Source organism: Sturnus vulgaris, chromosome 1 (assembly GCF_052056855.1).
Source record: "Sturnus vulgaris isolate bStuVul1 chromosome 1, bStuVul1.hap1, whole genome shotgun sequence".
Classification (NCBI taxonomy): domain Eukaryota; kingdom Metazoa; phylum Chordata; class Aves; order Passeriformes; family Sturnidae; genus Sturnus; species Sturnus vulgaris.
Window position 1 is genome coordinate 9,449,048 of NC_142243.1, and position 27,103 is coordinate 9,476,150.

The 27,103-nt window shown below is 39.3% G+C and overlaps 1 protein-coding gene across 2 annotated transcripts in view; it reads right to left on the bottom strand.

Annotated features, from left to right (window-relative positions):
• The window catches only part of PTPRN2 (protein tyrosine phosphatase receptor type N2), a 637,088-nt gene extending 610,507 nt beyond the window's left edge, over positions 1–26,581 (bottom strand). For both annotated transcript variants that reach the window (XM_088159091.1, XM_088159088.1), the window contains exon 1: positions 26,449–26,581. In XM_088159091.1, the coding sequence (XP_088015217.1) occupies positions 26,449–26,581 (133 nt within the window). The remainder of the gene's footprint in view (positions 1–26,448) is intronic.
• Between the last annotated feature and the right edge of the window lie 522 nt (positions 26,582–27,103).

The window sequence follows — 27,103 nt, forward strand, 5'->3', positions numbered from 1 at the left end:
GACTGTGTAAAGCAGCAATTCTCAAACTTTTTGGAAATGCAGCCCTCCTTTGGTAGCCTGTCTTGGGTATGATAGCTCCCTTGCTTGACAGCTACTTAGGTTTAACCTAATATGCAGCATGATCAAGGAGTGCCAGATTTCATAATTGTTAGCAGAGGACAGGATCCTCCAGGACTGAAAGGTGAGAAGAGGCTGTAATTACTGGCTATAGGTTTTTCCCATTTCCCATGGAGTTGTTAACTATCAGCAATTAAAAATAGGTACTGCTACTACCGTGAAAAAAATGGAAAATATCTGCTTCTATTAATGATAGCTGCTTCTAGTTCTCTTTCCTGGAAAAAGAATGAGCTGCTCCTGTCTTACCTGAGTAGTACTCCTATGCCATACTCCTAGAATCTCATCATAGTGCTGCTTGGCAGAATTACTGCCTGTATGAAAAGCATGGATTTATATCTCAATTTAAAAGTAAAACATTTTTTAAAACCAAAACCAAACCAACGATCTCCACCTTGTTTTCAAATACTAGATCTAGCTAATTGTTTCACTGAAGAATTGATTCACCAAAGACATTATATCAAACCAATCTCAGCTTCATGAGGCCAGCTCTAGTTCAGTAATTTCAGAACATTGCAGATAGTCCTGATGGACAAACCACAATGTAGTTGGGGTTTTCTGCTATGCTGCACCTTGGCAGTGAGGTCTATCAAGAAAATGTGAGGATTTTGAGAAAAAATGTCCTTGGAGCCTCATTGAGACAAAAGACCTACACCCCATTTTCCACTGACAACCCAAACCACCAGTTCCACTGGTTAACCCCTGGTTGGTTCATGCAGACCATAGGAACAGATTCAAGAGGACCAGCTCAGCTTTAAGCACCTCTAGACCTCAGAATGAAATAGGCCAGCTGAAGACTCTGGTGAGAGAAGCAGAAAGCACAATCTTTACTATCTTTACTATTTTGGAAATTATGCCTAAAGCCCCTTGATAGTCCAGCTCTTCATTTCTTTATGTTTACTTGTAAAATGTTTGCATTATTTCCTCAAAGTAAATCTAACAAAGCATCTTTAAAAATCAAACAATTTGATTTCAGGATGACATAAATTGGTCACAATTCAGTCCTCAATAATTTATGTTGTTCTGGCCAAGCTGCCTTTTACTATGCTTCAGCTAAAGCAATTTTATATCTCAAATTTATGGATCTTACTCACTCACATCTTACTTTGTATCTCCAGTGACCTCATGTTCTAAATAAAGTTATATAACTTTCAATGGTATTAAGTCACTCAAATTTTGACTACCAGAAGCAGAAATGTCTCCTCTAGAAAAAAGTGGCACTTCTGTCAAGAACATAGGCTTTCCATCACAGGTAGTTGCACCACAAGGGAATTCTATTTTGGAAGTAGGTGAGCAAATCTTGTAAGAATTTGGATTTAATTCACTAGTATTAACTAAACCAATGGACATGGAAAGTTTTCAAATGTCCATAATTATATAGATAGAACCACACATATGTGCTTTAAAATTTACTTTTCCATAATTCTTTTTTTTCTTAATTCTCCTTTTCTCTCTTTTACTACACCAAACTGCCTTCCATGATCTTTTTAGCCTTCATTTGGTGAGCTGTGAGAGTGCACTGTGTCACAGCAGAAATCTCAGTAAAACTACTCCATGATTCTGAGGGAAAATCTCCCAACTCCTGAATCATCTCACTCCTAGCAAGGCAACTCCCTCACTCTTTCAAGTAACTCTCAGATCCAGAATCAACACACAGTGCCAGTCAATCTGGCTTTGTAAGCCTGTGCTGCACCAAGTACTCTGAGATGTGTGACAGTTTCTAAAACATAAGCCCTTCTAAAAGGCGTGCAATCATTCCTAAATATTGCCATTTCTAATGTTGCTAGGAAAATTTAATAAAATAAATATTATAAAATTAACTAAAGAATTGGTCTTACTGAGTGAAATAAAAAAAATCTTCCCCATAAAACAACCAGCAAGTTGTCTGACCAAGAGTAGCAAAGGTAGGTCAGAATTTGGGTGACATGGGGCCGTCACCAAGAGCTGTCCTCAATGTCACCAGCCACACAGCAGCATTCTCTGCAGCTCCAGTCATGCCCTTACAGACAGCAGCAGCCTTCCTTAGTGATCACTGAATAAATTTTTTCTTTGCTGCCTTCACTGTCCAAACATTTTCTGGCTCTCTTTTGTTTCCTGTCTTTTGGCAAAGCTGTTGTGACACTTTTGCACCATGAGCTCACCCCAGCTGAAGCTGCCCATACATTAAGACTGGATCTATAAGGACATGCCTTACTTTAGGACAATGTGCTAGCACAGCACATTACTTGGAAGCACCTCCTAACTATGACATTTATCTCTTAATAATTTTGAAAGGAGAGAAATATTTCAGTAGCTTCATTACTTCAACAGCTATAACATAAAAATTTCAACAGCTAGAAAAAATATGTGCAAGAATATGGAATGAAAGAAACCTCTGCTGCTTCAAAAATAGCTATTCTTTTCTTACTTTTTAACAGATACCTGCTGTTTCTTTTGGCAAAAGAAAATCATACTATTATTTTTTCACAATGAAAGCCAGCAATTTATCTCCTTATTGACATTTTAAGTTACACAAATTTCTACACCATAAAATGGAAGCAAAATACAATGAAATTATTTTATATCTCAATTTTCATTATCCAAGCTGCAATTTCTCCTGCTCTCAACAAGAAAAGTTCAAGTTTAGTGCTATTCAAAAGCGTGTAATCTATTTTTGCAGAACACAACATGAGCTGAGTGTCAATCAGACCACACCTCCTAATGACTCACACTCCATTTGTCTCTACAACACCTATATTTTCAAGGAAAATGTTTTTAATAACACACTTTTTTTTCCCTAAGTATGCTTTTGTTGTTACATATAAGATTCTCTTTCAAACAAGCTAAGGGCAGGTGATTCTTTCATGCTTCTTTGGTCATGGCCATTTTTTTTGCTATTACTGTACTGCCTACCAGTTCTTTTCAATTAATTTGTATGAAACTTAAAACCAGCAGCCGGGGGTGAGTGATTAGGAGTAATTTTTTAAAAATAAGAAAATTTTATTGTCTAATCATAAAAAAAAAAAAAATCAGAGGACAAAATATTGTCTGAAAAATTTTATGTTCATTTCTGAAAGATGACTGTATTTCAGCCTCTTCTTGCTCCCTAAAAACCTCTGCAGCAGCTGCAGAATGTGAGCAGATAGAAGCTCAGATACATTTCTCCCCATGCAATATGGGAACACCTGCTGCCTTCCTTTTCTCTGACGTTGAGTTTGGCAGTGAGTAAGAAAACTAAAGCTCTATATGAGCCAGTCCTACAGTGCCCACTGGGGCATGATCCTGTACTGACCTGAAGTCACAGGACTCATTCTCTCACTCTCTTTCTTCAGTGAGAAACTGCAGAAAAAGCTGAAGAAGGCATAGAAAGCTGCACTGCAGCAAAACACCAGGTCAAAACCAATAATGATGCCTTTTCCATCAAAATAATACAAATTCATACATTCCTTTGGGGTCAAAATTGCTATATTTTAAAGCCTGACTGGTCAGATTTTTCTCTGTGTAACTTCCTTCGCAGTTACCATAAAATCAGCGGGGCTGATTTGGATTGTCTGACCTCAAACACTGCAGAGGGAACTTAATAGACAAGTGCAGAAGAATCCAGAGGTAGCTCTGATGCTTTGTAATGCTGGTGGTGAACTGCAACCAGAACTCTGCAGAAGAATTCAGTGTGGAGGTGTCTGTAATGCAGCGAGTATCTAAGGACAGTGAATAGCAGTGAGCACCACTGAACCAGAACATGAAAGCATGAGAACTCTGGGCTTGGTTTGATATTAATAATATGTACATGTACATACATACACATATATGGAAAATTGTCACATGTTGAGGATTTCACTATACCAAAATGTATCAGCTTAGACTGAGCACTACAAGTGGCGTATGATAGAGATCTACAAGGTGACACTCATTCATTCTGATTTTCAACAAAAAACAACTAGATGCTCTCACTTGAGTACTATCTTGATAGTAAATAACTCAGACTACTTTTGTTCTCATGAAACTCCACTAGAAATGCTGCTACATTACTAAGACAGAGCAATAATAAAAGACTTAGTAACCTTATAAAGTTCTGGTGAAGCTGAAAACCACTGTTCTCGAGGGCATACTTGTCCTTGGAAAAACATACTCTTCTCCAAGGCTTGCCCAGATGAAAACCAAGAACTAGAAAAATGCCTTATGGCAGTTTATTTAAAAAATCATTTCTCTAGTTTACTACTCAGGGATTTGATTTTTTTTTTTCCTTGAGTATTTCAGTGTTTCATGAGCAAGTCTTCAAAATCAATTTTAAAATAGTACAAAAGGTAAAAAAATATTTTCCACTTAGCTTTTGCTATTATATATAAGTCCATCTTTTCCTTCTGCAGTTGTTACAAAAACAATAAGAAATATTTGGCTATGTTTTCTTATATGGCTACAAGCCATAAATGACAAAATATGAATACAATTTACCATAAAGACAAACTTCTACAGTCAACCCATTACAAAATGCATTGACTAAAACAACACTTTGCAATCAAATGAGATTTAAACTTAAGCTGATAAGCATTTTTGTCTTTGTATGCTGGTAAGATGGGCAAGATTTTCTTAGACCTTGTGATTTAGCATAATTAAAAATCTAGTTTTTCTAATAATATAACCACCATAAAATCCTTTAACTCCAGAATAGGTACCACCATTCACATGATGTGAACAGTAGAGGAATAGTGAAGAAGAAAAAAATCTGTACAGAATATATTTCACAGTAATGCACTCTGTCATACAAGAGTGATTGATAGATTTCAAGGTCAGAAAAGACCATGGTGAGCACATTCTACATGAAAACATCAGAGAATGTCATCATCAGGTAGTCAGTACAATTAGTCCACAACTTCTGTTTGAATAAAAATATTGTATTGTATGCCCCACTTGAATAATTTTGATGGCTTATCATCCCAGTGATTAAAAAATCCTCATCTTTTAACAATAATTTATTCAGTTTCAGGTTAAATTTTCCACTACTTAGTATGACTTTTTTCTTGACAAATTTAACAAAATTTTTCCTTTAGCAGAACTAAAAAGCTGTCAAGTAAACTCCCCAAACTCTTCTCAGTCCAAATCTCCATGTTTCAAAACAAACTTTTTGTGTAAGTACAGAAAGATTTTATTACACTGGATATTAAAAATATGTTTTGGGTCATAGAATGACATTAATTGAATGGTTTGGGTGGGAAGGGACCTTAAAGATCATCCAGTTTCAACCTCCCTTCTGTGTGCAGGGACACCTTTCCCTAAATCAAGTTGCTCAAAGCCCTATCCAGCCTGGCCTTGAACACTTCCAGGGATGGGACACCCACAATTCCTCTGGACAACCTGATCCTTGTCTCACCATCCTGATAGTAAATAGCTTTTTCTTAATATCCAGTCTCAACCCACCCTTCTTCATCTTAAGGCCATTTCCCCTTCTGCTGTCACTAAATGACCTTGTAAAAAGTCCCTCTCCAGCTTCCTTATAGGCCCTGCTTTAGGTACTGGAAGTCTGCTTTAAAGTCACCCCAAAGCTGAACACTCCCAATTTTCTCAGCCTTTCCTCATAGGAGAGCTGTTCCAGTCCTCTGATGATCTTTCTGGCTCTCTGGACTCCCTCCAACAGTTCCATGTCCTTCTTATTTTGGGTACCCCAAAGCTGGATGCAGCACTGCAGGTGGGATCTCAGCAGAGTGGAGAAGAAGGACAGAATCCCCTTCCTCCCCTGCTGCCCACAGGGCTCTGGACCCAGGATGTGTTTGGATTTCTGGGCTGGGAGTGCCATGGCTGGGTCATGTCCAGGCTCTCACCCACCAGCACCCCCAAATCCTTCTGGGAGGGAAGAAGAATCTGCTCATCCCATGGCCTGTGCTGATAACAGGGGTTGCCCCAAACCAGGTACAGCACCTTGCACTTGATCTTATTAAACTTCATGAGATTCCCATGGATCACTTCTCAAGCTTGTCCAGGTCCCTCTGGATGCATCCCATCCCTCAGGCACATCAAGCACACCACTCAGCTTGGTGCCCCCTGTAAATGTGCTGGGGATGCATCAGTCTCACTGTGTCACTGGTGAAGACATCAAATAACACTGGCCCCAGCACAGGCCCCTGAGGACATCCCTTGTCACTGATGTCCATCAGGATCTCAGCCACTGACCACTGCCCTGGGGATGCAGCCATCCAAACAACTTCCTATTCACTGGACAGGCCACACATCATTGGAGAGAGAAATCATTCTCTCTCCAGTTTAGAGGGAAGGGTGTTGTGAGGGACTGTGTCAAAGCCTTTATGGAAGTCCAGATGAAAGACACCTGTAGCCCTTCCCTTGCCCACTGATGGAGTCACCCCATCATTGAAGACACTAGATTGGCCAGGCAGGACCTGCCCTTGGCAAAGCCATGCTGATTACCTCAAATCACCTCCCTGTCCCCCATGTGCCTTAGCACATCTGCTGGGAGGTTCTGTTCTATGATCTGCCCAGGAGCAGGTTGAGAGCTCCCAGGGTCCCCCTTTTTACCCTTTTTTGAGATGGGTGCAATATTTCTCTTTTTCCAGTCACCTGGGACTTCACCTGACTGCCATAGCTTTTCAAATATCACAGAGGCAGCTACATCACCCAAATCCTCAGGACTCTGGGATGCATCTCATCAGGTCCCATCAACTTACGTATATTCAGATTCCTTAGGTGGTCATGAACTTGGTCTTAACCTACAGTGGGAAGCACTTTGCTTCCCCAGTCATAATCAACAGTAAGTATAATTTCAATAAAAAGACAAGTAATGTTAGCAGCAAATTGCTTACTTACTGCAGATGAGAGAAATATCCAAATACCAACAGAAAGAAAAACCATTTTCATTTTAATTTGCCTAAGCTGCCAACTGACTCAACAACCCACAAACTGACTCATTCAGATATAGGTTTTCTCCAGATCTGTCAATCATTTTGCATAGAATGTTAACTTTAGAAAAGATAAGTTTTCTCATATGTCAGTAAAATTATTACCATGATCCATGGTATTTTTATAAAGAACTTTTTGTCATTATGTGGTTTTGGATTGCTGTTCTATTCAATTGTTTTCCAGTGCATTGACATGTGCAATTGGCATGACTAATATGTAACTTTTTGAAGTTTTCTCTCTATTGCTCTCTTTCTGTGTGAATTTCTCTGTCTTGCCCATTCAGTTCCAGTGGTATTCTTACAAACAAGTGTGTAGGCTTTGAGCTTGATCTGCAGGAAACCAGTGTTCAAAACAGAATCCCACTCACCTCTGCCTGTGTTGCTGAATTCACCAAGTGCCTTTTTCTGCATTAGCAACCCTTTATCAAAGAGCAGTAACTATAAACCACAGTGCATTATCCTACTGAAATCCAGATGAGAGGCAGTGAAAGGATGCAAAATCCAGCTTTGGTCATCACCTACCAGCATGAGACATGGTATTAGAGGCAGCTGGACATGGGAGACAGGAATTCTTAGAGCTAATACTGTGTGAAGTCATCATGGATATAAGGACAATTCTTGAACTTCAAACAGATTCAATTCTTAGTATTTTTTAACCTTCAAGAAAAGGAATACCCGTGTAAAACCAAGTATTCCCTCCAGAACATTGTAGTTTCTCTGAAGTACAGTATTTTGCTTTTACAAACTGTACCACTCTGAGGATATCTTATGTAGTAAGTTCTTATTTGGAAAATAAAATCAATACGTGCAAGGATTGCCTCTGCATCTGGCAATGGTGGTATTGTACATGTTTCTTTTATGTAATGAATGGGGACACTAAATTTAACAGTTAGTGACACAGTATGATCTCTTACCTTGTATTTTAAAATACCCTGTATTTTAAAGAAAGATTAGGATCATGAAGTACAAAGAGAAGGACACGTCCTCATTAGCTACTCAATATGGTTACAGATTAGAAAGAAAATCACCTTGTAGAAACTTGCTTTCCATAAATAAAAAGCTTTGTATACAGAAATCAAGCTCTGCAGAAATCTTGATTACACAAAAATATGTTAATGAGTACTACAAAAAGTAAGTTCAAGGAAAGTGTGAACCTAATGCTTTTACATCACCGTGTTCATTTAGGAATTTTTAAAATTAGTAAATTAAATATCTCATTTACATTGCACCAAGATCAGAGCTGTCACCACAATTTGCTACTTGGTATGCAAGCATTATCCACATTTTCAACTCATAAAAACCAGAGAAATGTCATGATTTGCCTAATGTCACATAACAGGAAACAGGAATCAAATCCTGTTGTATGGCCACTTGACATTCAAAGCCCTTCATAATCTGCTTCCTAATATTTCTCTCTTCTCCCATCACCCCCACCTCTCCAGTCAAACAACTTGAGTCCTCCAACTCATTTTACTCTCACTCACTGTTGCCTTCCCAAATACATTTGGAGTTCCCTTTCTGAACCAGGTTACAGTTTCCCCTCTATTTATTAATGCTCATCTTAAACCCAGTCCCTCAGGATGGTCCTGGGCCAGCACAGATGTCCCTGTGTGTGACCAGTTCTCAATCCTTCTGGACACATATCCATGGACTTTTCAGCCCCTCAGGCCAGGTGCAAGTGGGTTTTCAGCCCACACTGACTACAATATTGCTCCTTCTTCAATGAGTTAAATATTTTTCTTCTTACTACACTACAAAAGAGAATTCACTGTCAAATTAAGTTAATGTAACCAGCATATTGTTAACCATCTTTACACTACTATTCATTTATGCAACCTCTAAATCCTTGCATTAATTATACATCCTACCTAATTTATCAACCTTTTCAGGCTGGAAGTGCATCTTTCCAAAGAGTTTTAAGATTTCCAGCATGTTAGGTGGCAACATAAAATAAATAAGCACTATATAGTTCATTATAGATGTTTGAAAAAAATGCAGTATTTCTATATACAAAGCAGTCTACATCATGCAAATGCATGATTAAAGACAAGTTTGTTTTCTAATAAGCACAGGTGAAAGAAAAATCCCTAACATGTACCTCTGAAGTTTTTACAGTAACCTAAGATAAGTCAGTACTGGGGGAAAAAAAAACTAAGCTGAACATGAGCAAAGTAGGATAAAGTAAATAATCATCAAAAATTATGAAACTTGTTATACTGTAGAAGAAGAAAGAATGAATGTATTTGCAGCCAAGTATGTCTGTGCTGGTGCATTTGCATGATTATAGACCATGGCCAAAAATGTTTTGAGCTTAGAAACAAATTGGAATTTAACTTCATCTTTTCAGTTCAGTGATTGTTTATTGCTTATTATATTTTCATTGCTTATTTCAAACTAAGAATTTATTTGCAAGCAAGAAGATTACTTTTTAAAAAGTAAAAAAATTGACTTTTCAAAAATATCATTTAATCCCAAATCATAAGATACTCCATTACTGTAGAGCCAAAATGTGCTTCAAGAGAAGGAAGACAGTGCTATCCTTCTACAGAGCTCCTGTTGCTGTGGCTCTGTTAGCTTTAAAAATTTTGCATGAGAATGTATTTACTTTCTATGTGATATTTTTAGGCATAACAAAGGCACCACTAAAGATTATAAACCTTACCATTACAAAGTACTCTTAAGACAGAGGATTTGGAAACTATCCCATTTGAAGTTAAGATGCAGATCTGAAGATTAAAAAAGTTCATGGAGATATTTCAGAACATTTGGATGGGAGCTCATACTCCTCTACATTTCTCTAATACAGCCTTAGCTCACACTTTGCTGCTTCTGCCATTGAAGGAAATTTAGTCAGTTTGCCAAATGTTCCTGGAGTACCACTCATCCCCTCCTGACGCAGGCACGTAAAATAGGTCAGATCAAATATGTCCCACGAGTGCCTCTTCCTCTTCAGTGACTATAAATGGGACAGAGTGACTGACTCAGCTGCAGAGATCTGAAGTAAGATGAATCCCACACCACACAACTAAAAATCCAGTAAGTTTTCTCAAAAAAAGCTGAGATGGTTCTTAGCAAAAGCAATTTAAGAAAAAAATAATCAGACTTTTAAATATCTAATCTAACACAGTCTTATTTCTGAGAGAGTGCTAAATTGCTGGAGTTGAAAAGGAATGTGGTACATGTTGCTATTTCCCATGAGATTTGTCAATAGGTTTAGCTTCCAGTCTGTCTGGGATTAGAAAATAATTGAAAAATTGTGCAGAACCCACTTTCCTGTAATTCTCACTAGAGGACAAATACCTACACATTTTGTGATATTTTGTAAAAGCTGGAGCCTTTGAAAGCACATGAAAACACACTTTTTTTTTAGTGAAATCAACATGTTATTTGAAGACAGTTGAGAGACAGGATTTCTTTTCCTGGTATTAAAAAAACAGACTAGGTGGCAGACACTTCACAAAGCAGAAGTAAGAAAAACCCCACAATTTTCATGAAAATTTCACTCACATTCTGCTCTTGTGTAAGGAAAAGTAAAAGGTTGCTTTATTTTTGGTTGTTTGGGTTCTTCAACAGAACCAATTGACTTCTCTGAACATCCTGATTCTTACATAAGCTAAAGTTGACGGAGATTGTCAACAGATCTTTCAAAGAAAAATGTAGTTTTCAGGAAATGGAGGTTCTACAAGATAGTTCAAATGAAACAAATAATAAAATCAAAATGTTTCATTTGAGGTAAATTTAACACTACAATGCATCTGAGTCAGATATGAATGGTGGGTCTTTAGATAAAATAAAGAATTTGGACAGGACCCTGAGCAACCTGATATGGTTAAAGATATCTCTGTTCATTGCAGGGGGATTGGCCCAGGTGACCTTTAAAAGGTCTCCTTCCACCAAAACCATTCTGTGATTCTATTCTGATTTTGTGACTTTTGGGTATTTCAAAAGCCCCTTTCAGAGCGTGGCCTCCTGGATCAGGTGAACAGGGCAGCCTGGCCCAGTGACAACTTTGGGTTCTCCTGCCCATCATGGACACACGAGGTCTGGGGACACAACCTCTAGGACGAAGCAAATCCTTCACTCTGCCCCTGAGCTGACAAACCTTGTAGTTCAGGCTGAAAAAGTTCAGTGTTAACATAAAATCCCCAAATTTTAAAATATTTCAGTATTTTACCTTCTGCAAAAATAATACTTTTAGCGGTTTATTCCATTAACAAATTTTAATTTGCTACTTTATTTTTGCCCTGAGATGGAGCAAAAACAAATATTACAATATGAGAGGCTCCCATAAAGGAAAAACTCCACATGTTGAGCAGATAAAATTAACACCTCTTCAAGGAATACTCTCTGCTGCAACCAAGGAATGAAAGCAAAAACCACAAAAACTATACAGGCAAAAACATCCCAAAATACAACTTATTTCCTTGTTCTGTTGGGTTCTGTAAAACATAACTTTAGTATCTGTACTACACTTTAGAGTTTTAATCTAATGATCACACAAAACCAGTGGCTCAAGAAGTTAAATACAGCAGTTCTAGCTCTATGCAGCCACACTGCATTTGGGAGCAATCTGAGATCCCTTGCTCTTCAAGCAAAAATTCGTAATCATTGCTCAAATAACCTATATACAACAGCCAGAGATTAGAGGAACTGCCATTTTTTGTCACTGTAGTAATTTTTGGGGAAGAGTTAAATGTTTCTTTCGTTATTTTAATTTTAAAGTGATAAACATATTCCTATAGGCTTGTTTTAGGACAAACCTGTTCTGATAGCTGGAAGATTCAATGAACTGTTCTGTTTTAAACTGCATATTCAAATAACTATGAGTGCTATTAAAAGAAACAAAGCAGTCTAGTTTTTTTAATCTTTCACCTACCTCCTTCAAACAAGTCTTCAAAAATTATGCTTCTTTAAACTCTGTGACTTCAAGGTTACAAAATAGTAACAGATCTTCTTGAATCTGAATTGTCTTTCTCATTAGTATTATCATCCTTGGCTTGTTTGTCTCCACACTTATTTTTTAAGACTTTGTTCATTTGTGAAAGTAAACCAAAACAATGAAAAAGAAAGGTTCAGCTGTGGTTATAATATCCACCAATTTGATATAAATCAGCACACTTACTGTACCTCTTTCTACTTTATTCAATTACCTATTTTCTGAGTGCCCTATTGAGCTATTTTCTCTTAAAATTCAACACGCTTGCAATTTAACTTTCCCTCTCACACAGATGTCATGCACAAAGATGCACTTTTATTATTTCACACCCAAGAAGTAAAATAAATCCTAGTCCATCCCATCACCTAGAGCACAGAAATTAGCTGGAGGCCACATTGAAATCCCACTTGCACTTGCTCCCTCCAAAGACCTTGTGTTTCCACCAGCTCTCACACACTGGTGAATACAGAACTGGGGGATACAGAACTGGGGAATACAGAACTGGGGGATACAGAACTGGGGAATACAGAACTAGGGAATACAGAACTGGGGAATACAGAACTGGGGGATACAGAACTGGGGGATACAGAACTGGGGGATACAGAACTGGGGGATACAGAACTGCCACACAGTCTGACAGCAGAGGCAGAAGGATGCAGGGGAGGTCTGGCATAGCAGGGTGGAATTATCCAGCTCAGCAGGATCCAGTTCTCATAATACTCTGTGGTTTCTGCCTTGATGTAGCATTTTTTCTTTCATACTTTTTTATCTGGACTGAAATCCAATATACAATGCAAATACACGGCTTTTTCTCTCATCACAGTTAGTTACATACTTTCCATGGCTACAGGAACCCAGTGGGAGCACTTTAATATAGAGATTTCTGGCCAGAACACAGTTATAAAAAACTCATTTAACTACTGTATTTTCTGCCCACACTTAGCATTGCATTAGCAGTTCAGTAGCAAAAATCCATGGAATTTTGTTTCTCATGAAATATTTTTTTATACAGAGCCTGATGAGCAAACACTAGTATAATTTTTGATTCATGATTACTGTGACTATATCTATTTCTTTTTCTTCTAAGGAAAGTTTCTGAATACTTGCACCTACAATCTTTGTCCACATCAGAATTGTTCTATTATTCTTCAGAATACTCTCAGCACTGCAGTCTCCTGGTCCCATCAGTCTGCAAGGGAACCCAAGCATTATTCAGGGCTGCTATTTGTGCTTACTCAGTTTGCTCTTGTCAAAAGGGGCAAACCATACAAAGAATCAAATCAGATTAAACTGAAATCATTCTCTGGCAGGAACCAGTAGCATTTGCTGAGGGAAAGAAGGTAAGAATGGGGCAATAGATCATAACATTCACATTGCTGTGACCTTGCCAGCTGCCGGCCATCCATCACTGTGGAACATCCTCAGACCTGCCAGGCCTCATACCAGCTTGGAGAGCTGATCCACCAACAGTCTCCCTCAGCAGATCCGTGAAAAAAACAGGAATCATCACTTTACAAATATTTTAAAGCCTCATATAATGGAATGGCAACATATTACTGTAGGTAATATTATTTTTTTTAAAATCGCTATCTGAAATCATCTTTTTTGTCTTTGCACCACTTGAATATTTTTTGGTAATTCATCCAACAAATACCATATGTGACTTTGAAAAAAAGCCATACTGTGAAATCTGGAAGATACAGTCAAGAAGGCCACTAAAGCTTTTTGTCAAATCTGAAAAATATTACTTTTCTATTGCTACAGTAATATCTTCCTAACAAGCCCTTTAAATTGAAACACTGTCTTAAGAGAGTTCTAGGTCAAGTTAAAAAGCACAGTCAAGCTCTTCAGAGGAATCCAGTTCATATTCAGCATGGGCAAGGATGGGACAGAAAAGGTGAACTAAAGTTTTTATCTATTTCCATAATGACTTCTCACTTGCTGTGGTCTGCCCTACTTTCCTTCCCCTTAGCCACCCAGTAGTCTCTCTTGTGAGGAGAGAATCCTCAATGGTCTCTAAGGAAAATTCCCTAATAAGTTTTTATCCTAGAGCAACTTATCATCTTCATTAAAAAAAAAAAATAGCTTACATTTGCAAAAAGATATATTTGCAGAAATAAGTTTTCACCTCCTGAGATGAAACCAAGAATAAGAAGCTATTTCCAATTTGTCACATATGGAGAATAACTACACACAGATAATATAAGAACTGAGAAATTGCAGAGTGAATACTAAATTCATTCATGAGGCACCTGGGGATTCTGACAGGAATTTGTATTTATTTTTTCTGTAACTATGCAATTACCTCATTGGTCTGTAAGGTAAGGTCCAGAGCTCCAGTCATTCTTCTGGGGAAGCACTGGCAATATGCATACAGAGGATCATCTTTGGAAAAGGAGGAATAACCTCTTTCCATTTTCATGCAGTTGTAAAGCATCAGCCAGTGGATTTTTGGCACCAATCTGGTTTCAGAGAAATATTCAGTTCATTTGCATCTTCCCAAATGTAGGTTTTACTGTCCTTCCCAGATGTCAGCAGACACCTACTCTTTGGATAAGAATGAAAATGAAACCTTCTAGCTCATCTAGATTTATGCCATATCAAATTTTTAAAAGTGAAATACACAAAGTATTCTTATTGCACAAGGCATTCCAAACAGCAGATTCAAGGCAATTTTAGGAAATTCTACGTAGTCTCATTTTAGAAACCCTGTATCTGTAACTATCTTACTTGGAATGCAATGAATTATTTGAGTAACCTTGAACATGTATGCAAGTGACAGCACTATGAAGTTTGAATTACAAGTTTTTCTAGTGTGTAAAATTTTGATGTCATCAAAGTGCTCAATTATCAACTAAATGAGTGAAGGTCCAGATTCTACAAAAATTCAGAGAATAATCAAAACTGCTGCAACCTATATTTTTCCATGCTGAAAGCATAAAGAGTGAACACTCACATTTACTAAGTGACAACAACATTTACTTATAGATGGGCACATACTTAACTCTATGCATTGGTAATCAGTATCAAAATTAAACAGACAGACTTAATCACAGCTTTCAGATTATAAACTATTACAGAAATAGCTCTTCTTTGATTTATCAAGTGAAAAAATATCATCATAATACCTGACACACATTTTTCACAAATGAAACATGAATAAAAATAAATTATGAATAAATAGAATGTAAAATACTGTGGAATGAAGAAGTGGTAAGAAACTACTGAAATTAATCTATTTCCAACAGAGCTGCCAGTTCAACTGTTACTTATAAAGACTAGAAAAAGAGCTGTTGCATACTAACTCCAACATAACAAATAATACTAGAGTACTCTGACTCTCAGCTTAATAATGTGTTCAGGAAGAGTTTTATTGGCAGTGTGCAAATGGTTCTGGGGATTCTTTTTTTGGTTTTGTTTTTTTTTTTTTTTCTCAAACTGGTGTTTAGTTGACATCTGTTCAATTGGGAAGGGCTTTCCAAAAGTTGCATGGCCATGACGAAGCTGGTCAAACAGAGTTTCGTTAGCACAGCTGAGAGGAGCTGAAGGTGGGTTGAAATCCCAGGTATGAATGAGCCTTCTCCCTAGAGAAACCACAGCAGAAAAGTAGGTTCTTCTTGTAAAGTCAGTGTGCATTTTGGGGAATGAGACTTGACCAAAAATAATCTGTCTCTGGGAAATGTAATTAAGCATTCTGATAATTACTTTACTCTGACAGTCTGGTAAAGATTATAGGTTATGGAATGTTATGTGATTATTCTCTGCACCTATTCTTTTGTACATAGTTGCTTTACTGAACTCTGCATAGAGTGGAATACTTGCTTTTCATTTGAACGTGAACATTGTCTAAGCTTGGGGAGTGACTTAGGTGTGGCCAGCAGAACACTGCCCTCTGTTTCCCAGAGTGACATTCCCAAACAAGGTAACACTCACACCCCATTCTACGGGATCAGGGTCATAAAATGGAACTCCATCAAACCACCAAAGCCCATCATCTGGCAAGAAGAACTGCCCACACTGAGAAGAATTAAGGAGAGTATCTTTGTCAAATAGAAGGAAAACATGGGAGCTCCTGAGCCAAGTCTATCTTCCAGACTGCAACAGAGAGAGTAGGAAACTGATTAGAAGGAAAATTTTCAAATATTTATTTGGTAATGCTTTGTCTTAAATAGAGCTAAACATATTATATAAAATCAGGCAAGCCCTGTTTAAATGTTTGGTGTCTTAAATCCAGGAACCCTGGACTAATACCAGTGGCATCTAAAGGAACTGAACCCGAAAACCCTCAAATTTACATCAAACACAGAAACAAATTCGGAAAAACTGGTGAAGCTACTCATTAAAGGTTGTATTTTATACACCTCTCTTGATAGCAGAGTCTCCTTGTGCAGGGATGAACTTTCATCTGAAAGCAAGTTGATATTATTCTAATTCCAGATGGACAAAAAGAAAGACACTGAATGACAAGAGTGTTAGGTAGCCAAACATATGTCACATAAGTTCAGATTCTGGCAGTTTCATGCACACTTAGGTGAAGCTCATCTCCCTTTAATGCACTACTATTTAATTTAGTCTCTCTGGCATGAGCCTTCTTAATCTGCAAGTTAAGAGAAAGAAGTACAGCTACACTCCTTTTACAACCTGCATTGCCACCCCATCAGTGGGTAGCTGATCCTTTCAGAGCTCTTCCCTACCTGTTAAACTGTGAAAATAGTTCCATAATCTTTAGAGGATAACATATTATTCTAGAATTCTCTCAAGTAATTCTTCAATTAGGAAGGTTTGACAACTGGGTGTGATCAGTTCCTTCAAGCTGAATCAGATTGAATTCAAGCTGAATCAGGTCTTCCATGAAAGCTGTGTGTTTCACTTTCTGAAACAGCAGCCATTTGACAGCTGTTTATTCTCAAGCCTGTGTGTTGTGTCCATTTCCTGCTCAGTTATTTACTTTCCGATTACAAACTCGTTAGAGCAGGTGTTACTCAGAGAAACAAAAGCAAATGGACAGAAAATAACCCGCCCTCATCCCTAGATCCTTGTTGGGCAGCATAAAACCCAGCACACATAGTACTAAAACAACCTTCCCATTCTGCTTTTTAAATGCCACTTGATTATAGCATTATACATTTGATATTGTCTGAAATTGTGAGTGATTGCTTCCAAAGAACATAATTGTTTTATTTTTCAGCAGCTCTCACGATGGAAATTCACCAGATAGCATCAGTTAACTTTGGGTTTTCCTTCAAAATTTCAGCTGTCATTCTAGTCACATTTATTCTGAATATACAATTTTTATGGCTGCTTTTTGTCCCTGCTTTTTGTACCCTGAATCTAACATATGTTGGTAAACTGTAATTATGAGCTGACATAGTTAACTAAAATAAATTTCCAGGTAGGTAGTACTAACAAGAATATTTTCACAACTTTAAACTTGAGGTAAGACAAGTTTGCAGAACCTGACCCTGGTTTTCAAGAGGGGAAAAAAAAAAAAGAGCAAAACAAAACAAGCACAGCCAAACAGATACTTCTTAAATATAGACCTAGAAAAAATCAAAATTTAATGATACTCTGCCCTGAAAAATATTTGGGGTGGAGTTATGTCTGTCAACTCTGTCACTTAGGTGACCTACCTAAATGCTTGATGATATTTAGCTTGGAATCTTGTTTTCATTAATATTCAGCTATCTCCAAACAGTTATGACAGATGACTAATTCCCAAATTTCCCTTTCCCCTCCCTTTTTTCTTCCTTTAGGACATTAAAGTAAGAACTGGGATAGTCACCAGTGACTACAGCCATCTCCAACAAATGGAAGCAGTTGCATAATCCACAGATTGATGCCATGAAGATAAGAGCCAGTGCTTAGCTGAGAAGCACTGGGAGGTGTGGCCAGGTCTCAGAAGAGGTTTGGTGGAAGATTTTGCTAGTTTGAGTAAGGCATTGACTGACTACATAGAGACTATTGAGCTCTGCTGAAATCCAGAACAGGAAGGAAGATGTCATGAGTAATTGCTCACTTAAAGTATTCGATAGTTAACATCTATTACATCAGATATCAAATAAAGCTGAAACATAAGTATTTTATATATAAAGTATTCCACACTACAAATTAAAAGCATAACAAAACATTTTTCCAAGAGAAATAAACAATAATATATACATTCTTCAAAGAAATAGAATAGACATTCACATTATTTGGTGGTGATTTATCCACATTAATCAAGACTTATAATTTTTGATGTTATTTTTTAAATTCAGCACTAAAGTGCAAATACAATGTAAGGTCTGACTTATGAATGTACTCTGTAAGAGAGGCCAGGTTAATAGGAGACGATCTTTTACACACATACAAGTCAAGATTTCATAACTTTGAGACCTTAAGAGAAATAGTGGCATAAACTAATCCTATCCCCAAAACCCATCTCCCTGTTGCCAGCACTGGTTTCACTGCTTGTGAGCAAGGCTATGGTTTAGGTCCATTTTTATTTTTTTTTTTATTTTATCTGAGCCAATACCCTTTACAAAAGCAACATCAACAGTCGCTGTCAGGAATGGCATAAAATTTTGTTACTGCCATTCTGCAAAACTGCACTCTGGTAATAGTTGAAAAAAACACAGACAATTGCTTAACACACAAACTCTTCCTCAGGCCTGAAGATGAGGCAAGACTTTCCAGGTGAAGTAAAGGTGCTGCCTGAACCAATTACTCTGAGTTTAATTGAATGGTATCAACCAACTAAAAAAGTTGTAGAGAAAAGACAACTTCTGCTCTTGGTGTAGAGCAGAATAGTAAGAAGAGAAGAGGTTATAATATATTTACCTCTTTTAGGGCAGCAACAGACAGACAGGTAACTCTCCCACAGAATAATGTGAGCAGAGAATTTCTGTGCACCAGAAACTCAAAACACCTCATTCAGCATCCACAACTGATTCTCATAAGGTACTTTGTAGAAGTTGAGGTTCAAACTTGACAGATCAAAGATTAATTGAGGAAGAGGAAGTAAAAAGAGGAGGTTACATGTATCTGGATATTTCCTGAGCTTTGGTGAACTGGATAAGTTCAGTGCAACGGGACATTTTGGAGGCACATCTATCTCTGCACATTATATTCTGCTCGCTAGCTGTGACTTCAAGCTTATGTAACCATCATTGCATGCTGCTAAGTTATGACTGAAAGAAGAGACCTTACACCCACTACAACCAGCTGTACTTCCCGTAAAACTTCTAGTTACTCATTTTACATGTAAAAACAGCTTGTTTAGTCAATGTGTTACTTGGAAGCAAAATAAGTAGGCATTATAAGTACTAACTCTCTGTCCAGAGAGACTGTGTATCAACAAACTATGTTTGTTATTTAAGTACCATTTGCTGAAACTATAGGGAAAAAACACACAGTAAGATGCAGTAATTTACTAAGCTACTTATCAAGAAATTCCTTCTCAAAAGGAATAAAATCTATACAGTTCCTCTAATCTTTTCAGAAATAAAACTCCCTAATTGTTGGATGAATACAGCTGTTCTGAATGGCAGACTCTTACTGGGAATGCAGTAATGTATTGACACTGTGGAATGGTTGAGGTAGATATACAGCCCTTCCACCACAAATAAACTCACAGAAGAAAGCTTGTTAATGTATGTACACATTAACATCCTTTCCCTTCATGCTTTCACTTGACTGTCCAAAACTCATGTCTCCATAGTCCCCTTCCTTCAGCTTTCCAATATCAGATTCCCCTACCTTCTTCTCTGTCTTGCCTGCAGACCTCCTGCACATTTACATGCTTTTTTCCCTTTGCTTGCTCATTCTGTTACACCCATTTCTCCTCTGTCTCATTTGGAGATCACCTTCACCTGTTTGCAATTACCAGAGGCTGATTCTCTCAGAGAAATTTCTTTCAAGTATTAAAATATCCACCAGCCACCTCACTTCACTCTCTTATGTGACAAACCTGCTTGACCACACACAGAACTTTCCTGAACAGCTCACTGGCAAGTCCTATAGATCTCAGAAAGGTTTTGAAGAAATGTAGCTGGTGATCCTCAAGCAACCTAACTTGAGTTTAAGCTACTTCATTAGTCCTACCTAGTGAGCAAGGACAGGTGAATCACACTCCAAATGTGTTTAGCTCTCCCCAAGTTTAACCTGAGCATCTGATTTTTGAAGAGCTGAAGTGCACTGCCTACCATGTAGATATTTACAGATACTTGCCCTAGCCTGGGAAGTGTATTAAGATAATACTAAGTGGAAAGCAATAGCTACAGTCAGGGAGACATTATCTGACCTGTGTTATATATGTACAGTTGGGTAAAATTAATTGAAATTTATAAACTAGAAATAGGTTAAAAGGAGCCTAGAGTGATTAGCTCAATTAATTACATTTAGTTAGATGGTTCCCAACCCTTACATTAAGAGAAATAATTCCTTTCTATTCCCAGAGCAGGTTCTCATAGTGTATATGCATTTCTTGACTCCATTATTTTTGCCACAGCTTTGGCCTGAAAGAATGAGTTAATAGTTTTATTTTGCAAATCCCTTATCTTTCTAGTCACTTTCCTTCATTTTCTCATGCTTCAAACTGATACACTGGACATCTCAGGTTTGCTGCTGCAATTGATTGTTTCTACCAAGAGAAAAAGTAACTCCATTTAATCTTAAATTTATATCTTTACAGATCATATATAACTCACTAATCTCATTTCTGATCTCCTATTCTAACGATTTAATTTCTCATTCTGTCCTTTAAACATTCACATTCCAACATGCCTCTCTCTATTCCTTGGCTTCACTTCTGCTTGCTTCCCTTCTTCATCTGCATCTTCACCTGCTTACTCTTCATTTGCAAATATAAAACTGTTTGACCAACAACAATATTACTCACTGCCTTTCTAGATGAATTAATAATGACCATGCTGAGCCCAACCAGATACACATCCAGCTCAGCAATCCTGCAATGGAAGCTAGCAGTGAACTTTGCCTCTTGGAGACTTCCCATCCTCTGCCAAAATTATGACCAAAACCAAGGCAATCTTTCCTCCAGTTACTGAATTTCCTCCCAAATCTACCTCTAAACACCAACACGGGTTTTGGCAAGACAGCTGATACACTGATTTTGTATGAATAACTGCAGACATTTTAGCTACATCTTAGGCTGCATTGTCAGTGAGATGATACCAAAGTATATATCATTCTCAGGCAGCTGGAATATACACTGCCTTCTGACTTGCACAAGTCTTCTTGTGGATTTGGATACATATGAATGATGGCAACCACCTACATCTGAGCTCATGTTCTAATGCTCTCTTTCCAGGCAGTGGAAATCTGACTGGCACAGGGGACCTCAGCTCCTGCTCCTCAATGAGCTCAGCACCCCCAGGGACTGCAGCTGCACTTTCCTCTCCATGGCAGTCTCACCACAGTGCTGTCTAAAACCCACACAGCTCACAGCCACAAAGTACACAGCCACTGCCTGTCTATCAGCAGTGTGTCAACATGACCTGCCCTGGGTGTTTCAGAGGAGCTGCCCAAATGTTCCGGGATCTAACCAGCAGGAGGAAAGCAATTCCCTCCCAGCAGGCTGCCTGACGTCATGGCACTATGATGGTGCGGTGTGGTAAAGTTTAGAAGTGCTGGGGCACACTCAGGTAGGAAGCAGAGACTAACTTATCATGCCAAAATATTCTCTGTTTTCTCTTAGCCAGTAAGACAAACAAGAACACAAAAAAAACTCCCAAGAAATCCCATGCTATGAACAACCTTAACAGCACCCTGCAACTTCTTCCCTGGACTGAGAGAAATAATTCACTTCCTGTCCACTTGCAACTTTGAACACAAACAAGTTATAGTAAAAAAGCTATTGTAGAACAGTCATGGCACGATGCCAATAATATTAATGCATTTTCTTACCTGTGACTCAGTGGAACTGACAGATAGACATGCCTTGATATCAATCTACCTTAAAGATGCTTTTTAACATAACTGATAACTTAAAAAACATTTTTAGGATATGCAAAAATATTTTTGATGAAGGGAAGAATCCAGTTTCCTACACTGAATCCTTCACATTCTGAGCACACAGCCTTGTCTTAATTAAATTATTTCACTGTTATTTTTATTTTCTAATATCATAACATAAATTACACTCCACCATCAATAATTACATCAAATAAAGACATAATTAAAAAACCGGAGCACCTATGAGAAGTTCCAAATTAATGCAACTGGAAAGTCAGGCAATTTTTTTTGTACTGAACAGATGGTAACACTAATTCTCCCACTTTCTCAGCCAGTCTGCTACAAACCTCAAACCAGAACTTTGATCCAAATGCTGCTGAAGTCAATGGGAAGGTTGATATTGACTTCAGTGAGCTTCAGCTCAATTGCTGCAAGAAGCAAAACTTCTGTCCTCATCTTCAAAGCAGTTAACAATGATGGCTGAGAACAACAGCTATGGTAGCTTTGCTAATGTAACATCCATCCAACAAGAACTAAACCAAGATAAACTTCTTTGCTATTCCCCAGGAAACATCCACAGACAAAAGCTCTCTGTCATTGCCTCCTTTGGATAGTGTTTCAAACACTGAATGAAATGCAAAAAATCTAAATAAATCATTTTTTCACTGTCCTACCCTATTTCACTCTCTTAGAACTTAAGAATCAACATTGAAGAAATGCTTTTCACCAATAGTAACTGAAGTCCCTGTTCTGGTAGCTTCTTAATCCTGATCAACTTTAGCCACTTGGAACTCCTAACCCACCTCTAAAATATTTTTTCAGTAGTTAAATATGCACACAGTACTTTGCAAAATTACTAAACTTAACATGTGACAGTTTTTAAGTCTTTGAGTAAAGTTTCTATCCTCAATTACAGTTAAATCCTAGAGAAATGTAAGACACTAAATCTTAGCTTAAAGTATGTGTCAGGAACTCACAGCTAAAGGTTTAGGAGTATACTTCATGTTTATAATGAAATGTGACTTGTCTTTTTTGTTAGCAAGTTAAAAACTAAATTCACGCTCATTTGACAGACAAAACTTCAGCCTGTGATTACTCCAATACAACTCTGAAGGAACATTTACACATTGTATGGAACAAATTTACGTTGAGTGTGGAACAAATGTTTCTGGAAATTTCCACAGCATATCAATATAGGCATTTAAGAGGAAAATGCATACTGAAAAACGGGATTGCACACAGCACAAAAGATCAAATTATATTGCAAAATTGTATTGGCTGAAGGTTATAAGCATCATTTTACACATTAGAGGTCAATGTGAAGGCACTGCAGCAAGCACATTTACTCTTTTCTGAAACACATGAGGACAACTTGTGCTATGAAGTACCAGTGTTTTAGTACTAATGAAGGAACGTGATTAAGAATGTTCACAGCTTATTTTGTTATTGAGTTCTCTATCTCACCCAGCCTAACTAAAATGAAAATAAAGTACTGCTGCAACTTTCTGAACCAATTAGTCTGCCTAAAAAGCTATACAACGAAAATATTTCAGTAGTTGGAGCTGCAGTTCTCATTGAAGCTACTTAGTGTTATGACCAGCAACACAAGAATGGATAGCTCAAACCTTTGGAACTCAGCAAACATGATCAGGATACATTTTTTCATAAATGATTACTTTGTAAAACACTTTAAAATAAGTTCCATAATCTTAAATGAACTTTGTCTAATAAAGATTTCTTTAGAATATTAAACTTCCAGCCCCAGTGTTTCATTAAATAATGAATATTACTATGTACTCAGTTGATTTTTTTCTGTGGAAAATATAAGAATCTCTCTCCCGACCTAGAGTGAGGCAAGAAAAAGAGAGAGAGAAAAGACTGTCCTTTTCCTTATTTTTTTCCCATTAAAATGTTACTATAAATCATCACAGAATGATGAACGATGAAAGGTAAACGTGAAGAAATGGAAGAATACGTGCTTCTGTTGGTTATTGCACCTTGACCAAACATCTCCACGCAGGAACAAGCTCCAAAGTTTCCTGAATTATAGAGGCAGAAGAAGCAGAAGTCGAAATCTTGTACCTTTAGTTAACTCCAACTTTAAATCTTCTAATTTCTAAAACAAGTTGGTAATTATGTTGCAAAATAAAGGTCAACATTTAAAGATGCTCACTATACTGGAAAGTGTAGACAAAAGTTGACCATAAAAAAGAAGGAAGGAATGAAATTGGATTAACCATCCCATGAAATGGTAAAGGTCATGAACTTCTGCTTCTGAAACAACCTTTAGGAAGAGTTCCTGAAATAATGGGGAAAAAAACCTCAATAAAAATAGGTTTCTATAACTACTTTGCTATTAAGGCAGTTTCCAGCCCACATTCTAGAGATCTCATAATGCATCTATCTGTCTTCATTTTTCAATTAAAGAAGACTGGACTGTGCACAAGAAGAAACTAAGTTAATATCTTTCACATATAGACACAAATAATCCCAAAACTTGGATACCTTGTACAATTACAATTATGTCTCCTGATGGTGTCTAAAAATTGTACTCCAAAATTGAACAGAATCTACAATAATAAATAGTTTGAACTCAAGATGAATGAGATCTGAAACACTGGTCAGTAAAAGAAATGAAGGAATTCTAATGGAAGAGACAGCTAAAACTGTTTCACTTCAAGCAACGCTAACATTTTCCTGCATCTTGTCAAACACAATCAATCCCTTCCCATCTTTCACAGAGATCCGTGAGTTATCAGTGAGGTCCCTATCCCAGCAAGAAGCAGGGACCTCAGCTTGTTTTACTGCTCCTGAAATGCCTCCCAATTATACCTCCAGTCCAGTGGATTCACTGTGTAAAATCAAGGCTGCTCTTCCCCCCGCCCCTTCCACACAAGGACAGCTTTAACTGGCAGGCAGGGATCCTCGCCGAGGCAGGAGCTCAGGGAAGCTGGAGGGAAGTAACAACACACACATTGTTTTTGTCTTTCAGCTACAACGAACTGAAAAAATACTCGATGACCCAAACTGATTTACAATTTGTGTTTAGGGAGAGAGAATCAAAATCTGACTACTTCGAAAGCACAGGCACAGTGCAGGCTATTGCATTATTAAAGGTAAAAAAAATTACAGCTATTATTCGCAATATTTTTATGCAAGCTTTCTCTTCAGCAGATTAGGAGAAACAGTCCATATCTATAGCAACCAGGAGAGAGGAGGGATGGATAAATACAGTCCAAACCATTTCTCCTTAAAACCTTGCATCACTACCTTCACTATAGCAAGCATAATAGCTCATTTTTATTGCTACTTGACTGAAGTCTCATTAAAAACATGGTCAGATGATTTTAATTCCTTCTTAACAAACAGAATGTACATGAGGAAAACTGCAGCAACATTCCTCTGGAAGGCTTCCTTTGTTTCTTAAAGCAATTTAATATTTTTTTTTGTCTTAGAAAAAGATTTCTTAGGGATAGTTTGTCTAGCTTTCACTCTGATCTCCATTACCACCCTAGGTAGATATTAAAATGGGGAAAAATACAAAATTCTCCTAGTCATGACCTTCTTGACTTAAAGTGAGCTTTGGGGAGATACTGTAAGTGAAATGAGACTGACTCTATTAATAGATATTAATATTAATAGACAATTCAGGTGAGCATACAGTGCTGAGTGTCTCAGTGCAAGGAAAGGACTGCCAGGGACAGTGTCACAGGAGAATTGCATGGATTTGAAACACAGTTTGTTTCCAGGCTCCCTTCGTGCCGGTGTGGGTCACTTGGCAGGTGGGGATGTTCAGTGCAGATGGTACCTTCTAAATGAAGAGGGGTCGGTCGAGAATGTCTCAACAGAAAGCAGCTGTTTAATGGTCCGCACTGGGCAGCACTGGGGGTTTTCTGACAGCTCTGAAAGAGCCTTAACCCGGAGCCAGTGCTGACTTCCACCTCCAGCAGCATGAGTTGGAGAGGGGAACTCCACCACAGGCTGCATCTAGGGGATTGTGGCCGGGAGATTTCCTGTCTCCTTCAAATATAAGGGCAGTTCAGTGGGCTGAATCCAACAAACCGGGAGAAGGGTTAAATATGTGGAGGCTGGAAGCGTTTTCGGGGACTCGCCACTGGCGCACCTCGATTTCAGGGGCCTGGCGGAAGTTTTCAGCATGCGGGGACAGCGGGTGAGAGCGGCCCCGCTGAGGAATCCCCCGAGCCGGGACACGCCGCTGGGGCAGGGGCCGGGGCTGCGGGCGGAGCGGGGGGCAGGAGGTCGTGAAACACCGGGGGACGGGCAGCGGCAGGCGGTGCTGAGGCACCGGGGCACGGCGCCGCTTATCCGGAGCCGGCGGTGAGGGAGCAGAGGACGGAGCTCCGTATCCGGAGCCGGCGGTGAGAGACCGGCGGACGGCGCCGCTTCTCCGCAGCCGGTGGAGAGGGACGGGCGGACGGGCCCCTCAGCGTCCGCCGTGCGGGCGCGGCCGCCGGGGCCCGGCCGAGCTGCCTGCGGGGAAGCTCCCGGGCAGCAGCAGCGCTCCCCGCCAGCCCCCCGCCCCTCGCCCCTCGCCCCACTCACCGATCCGCGCCTCGGCGGCGGCCCCCGCGGAGGGCGGCTGGATGCGCGGGGCGGCGGCGAGCACCTGCGGCAGCGGCGGCGGCGGCAGCAGCAGCAGCAGCAGCGGGAGGACGGAGCCGAGCGCGTCCATCATGCCTGGCCCATCGCATGCCCCGCTCCCCTGCCCGCCGCCGCCAGCCCTCACTCCATGCCGCCCGCCCGCCCTGTGCCTCCCGCGGCCGCTCCCCGGCTCCGGCAGCCGCAGCAGATTCAACACCCAGGACAGCGACCAGCGCCGCCCGCCCCCGGCCCCGCCCCGGCCCGCCCGGCAGCCGTGATGGGGGAGCGCTCCCGCCGCCCGCTCCGCCCTGCCCGCCCCGCCGGGACCGCGGGCCAGCGGCTCCCCCCGGGAGAGGGCAGCGCCGGGGCTCCCTCGGGCTCCGACCCGCAGCGGCCCTGGCGGAGACCGGGATCCCCCTGGAGATGGCTGGGCATGGGGAGGGAGTTAATGTGCTCGTTTCACACACCTGTACGGGGAAACAATGGAGCCGTACAGGGCCAGTGCCCATAAACTGAAACACAAAAAGTTTCACCTCAACAAGAGGCAGAACTTCTTTACGTTGAGGGTGTCAGAGCACTGGAACGGGCTGCCCACGGAGGTCATGGAGTCTCCCTG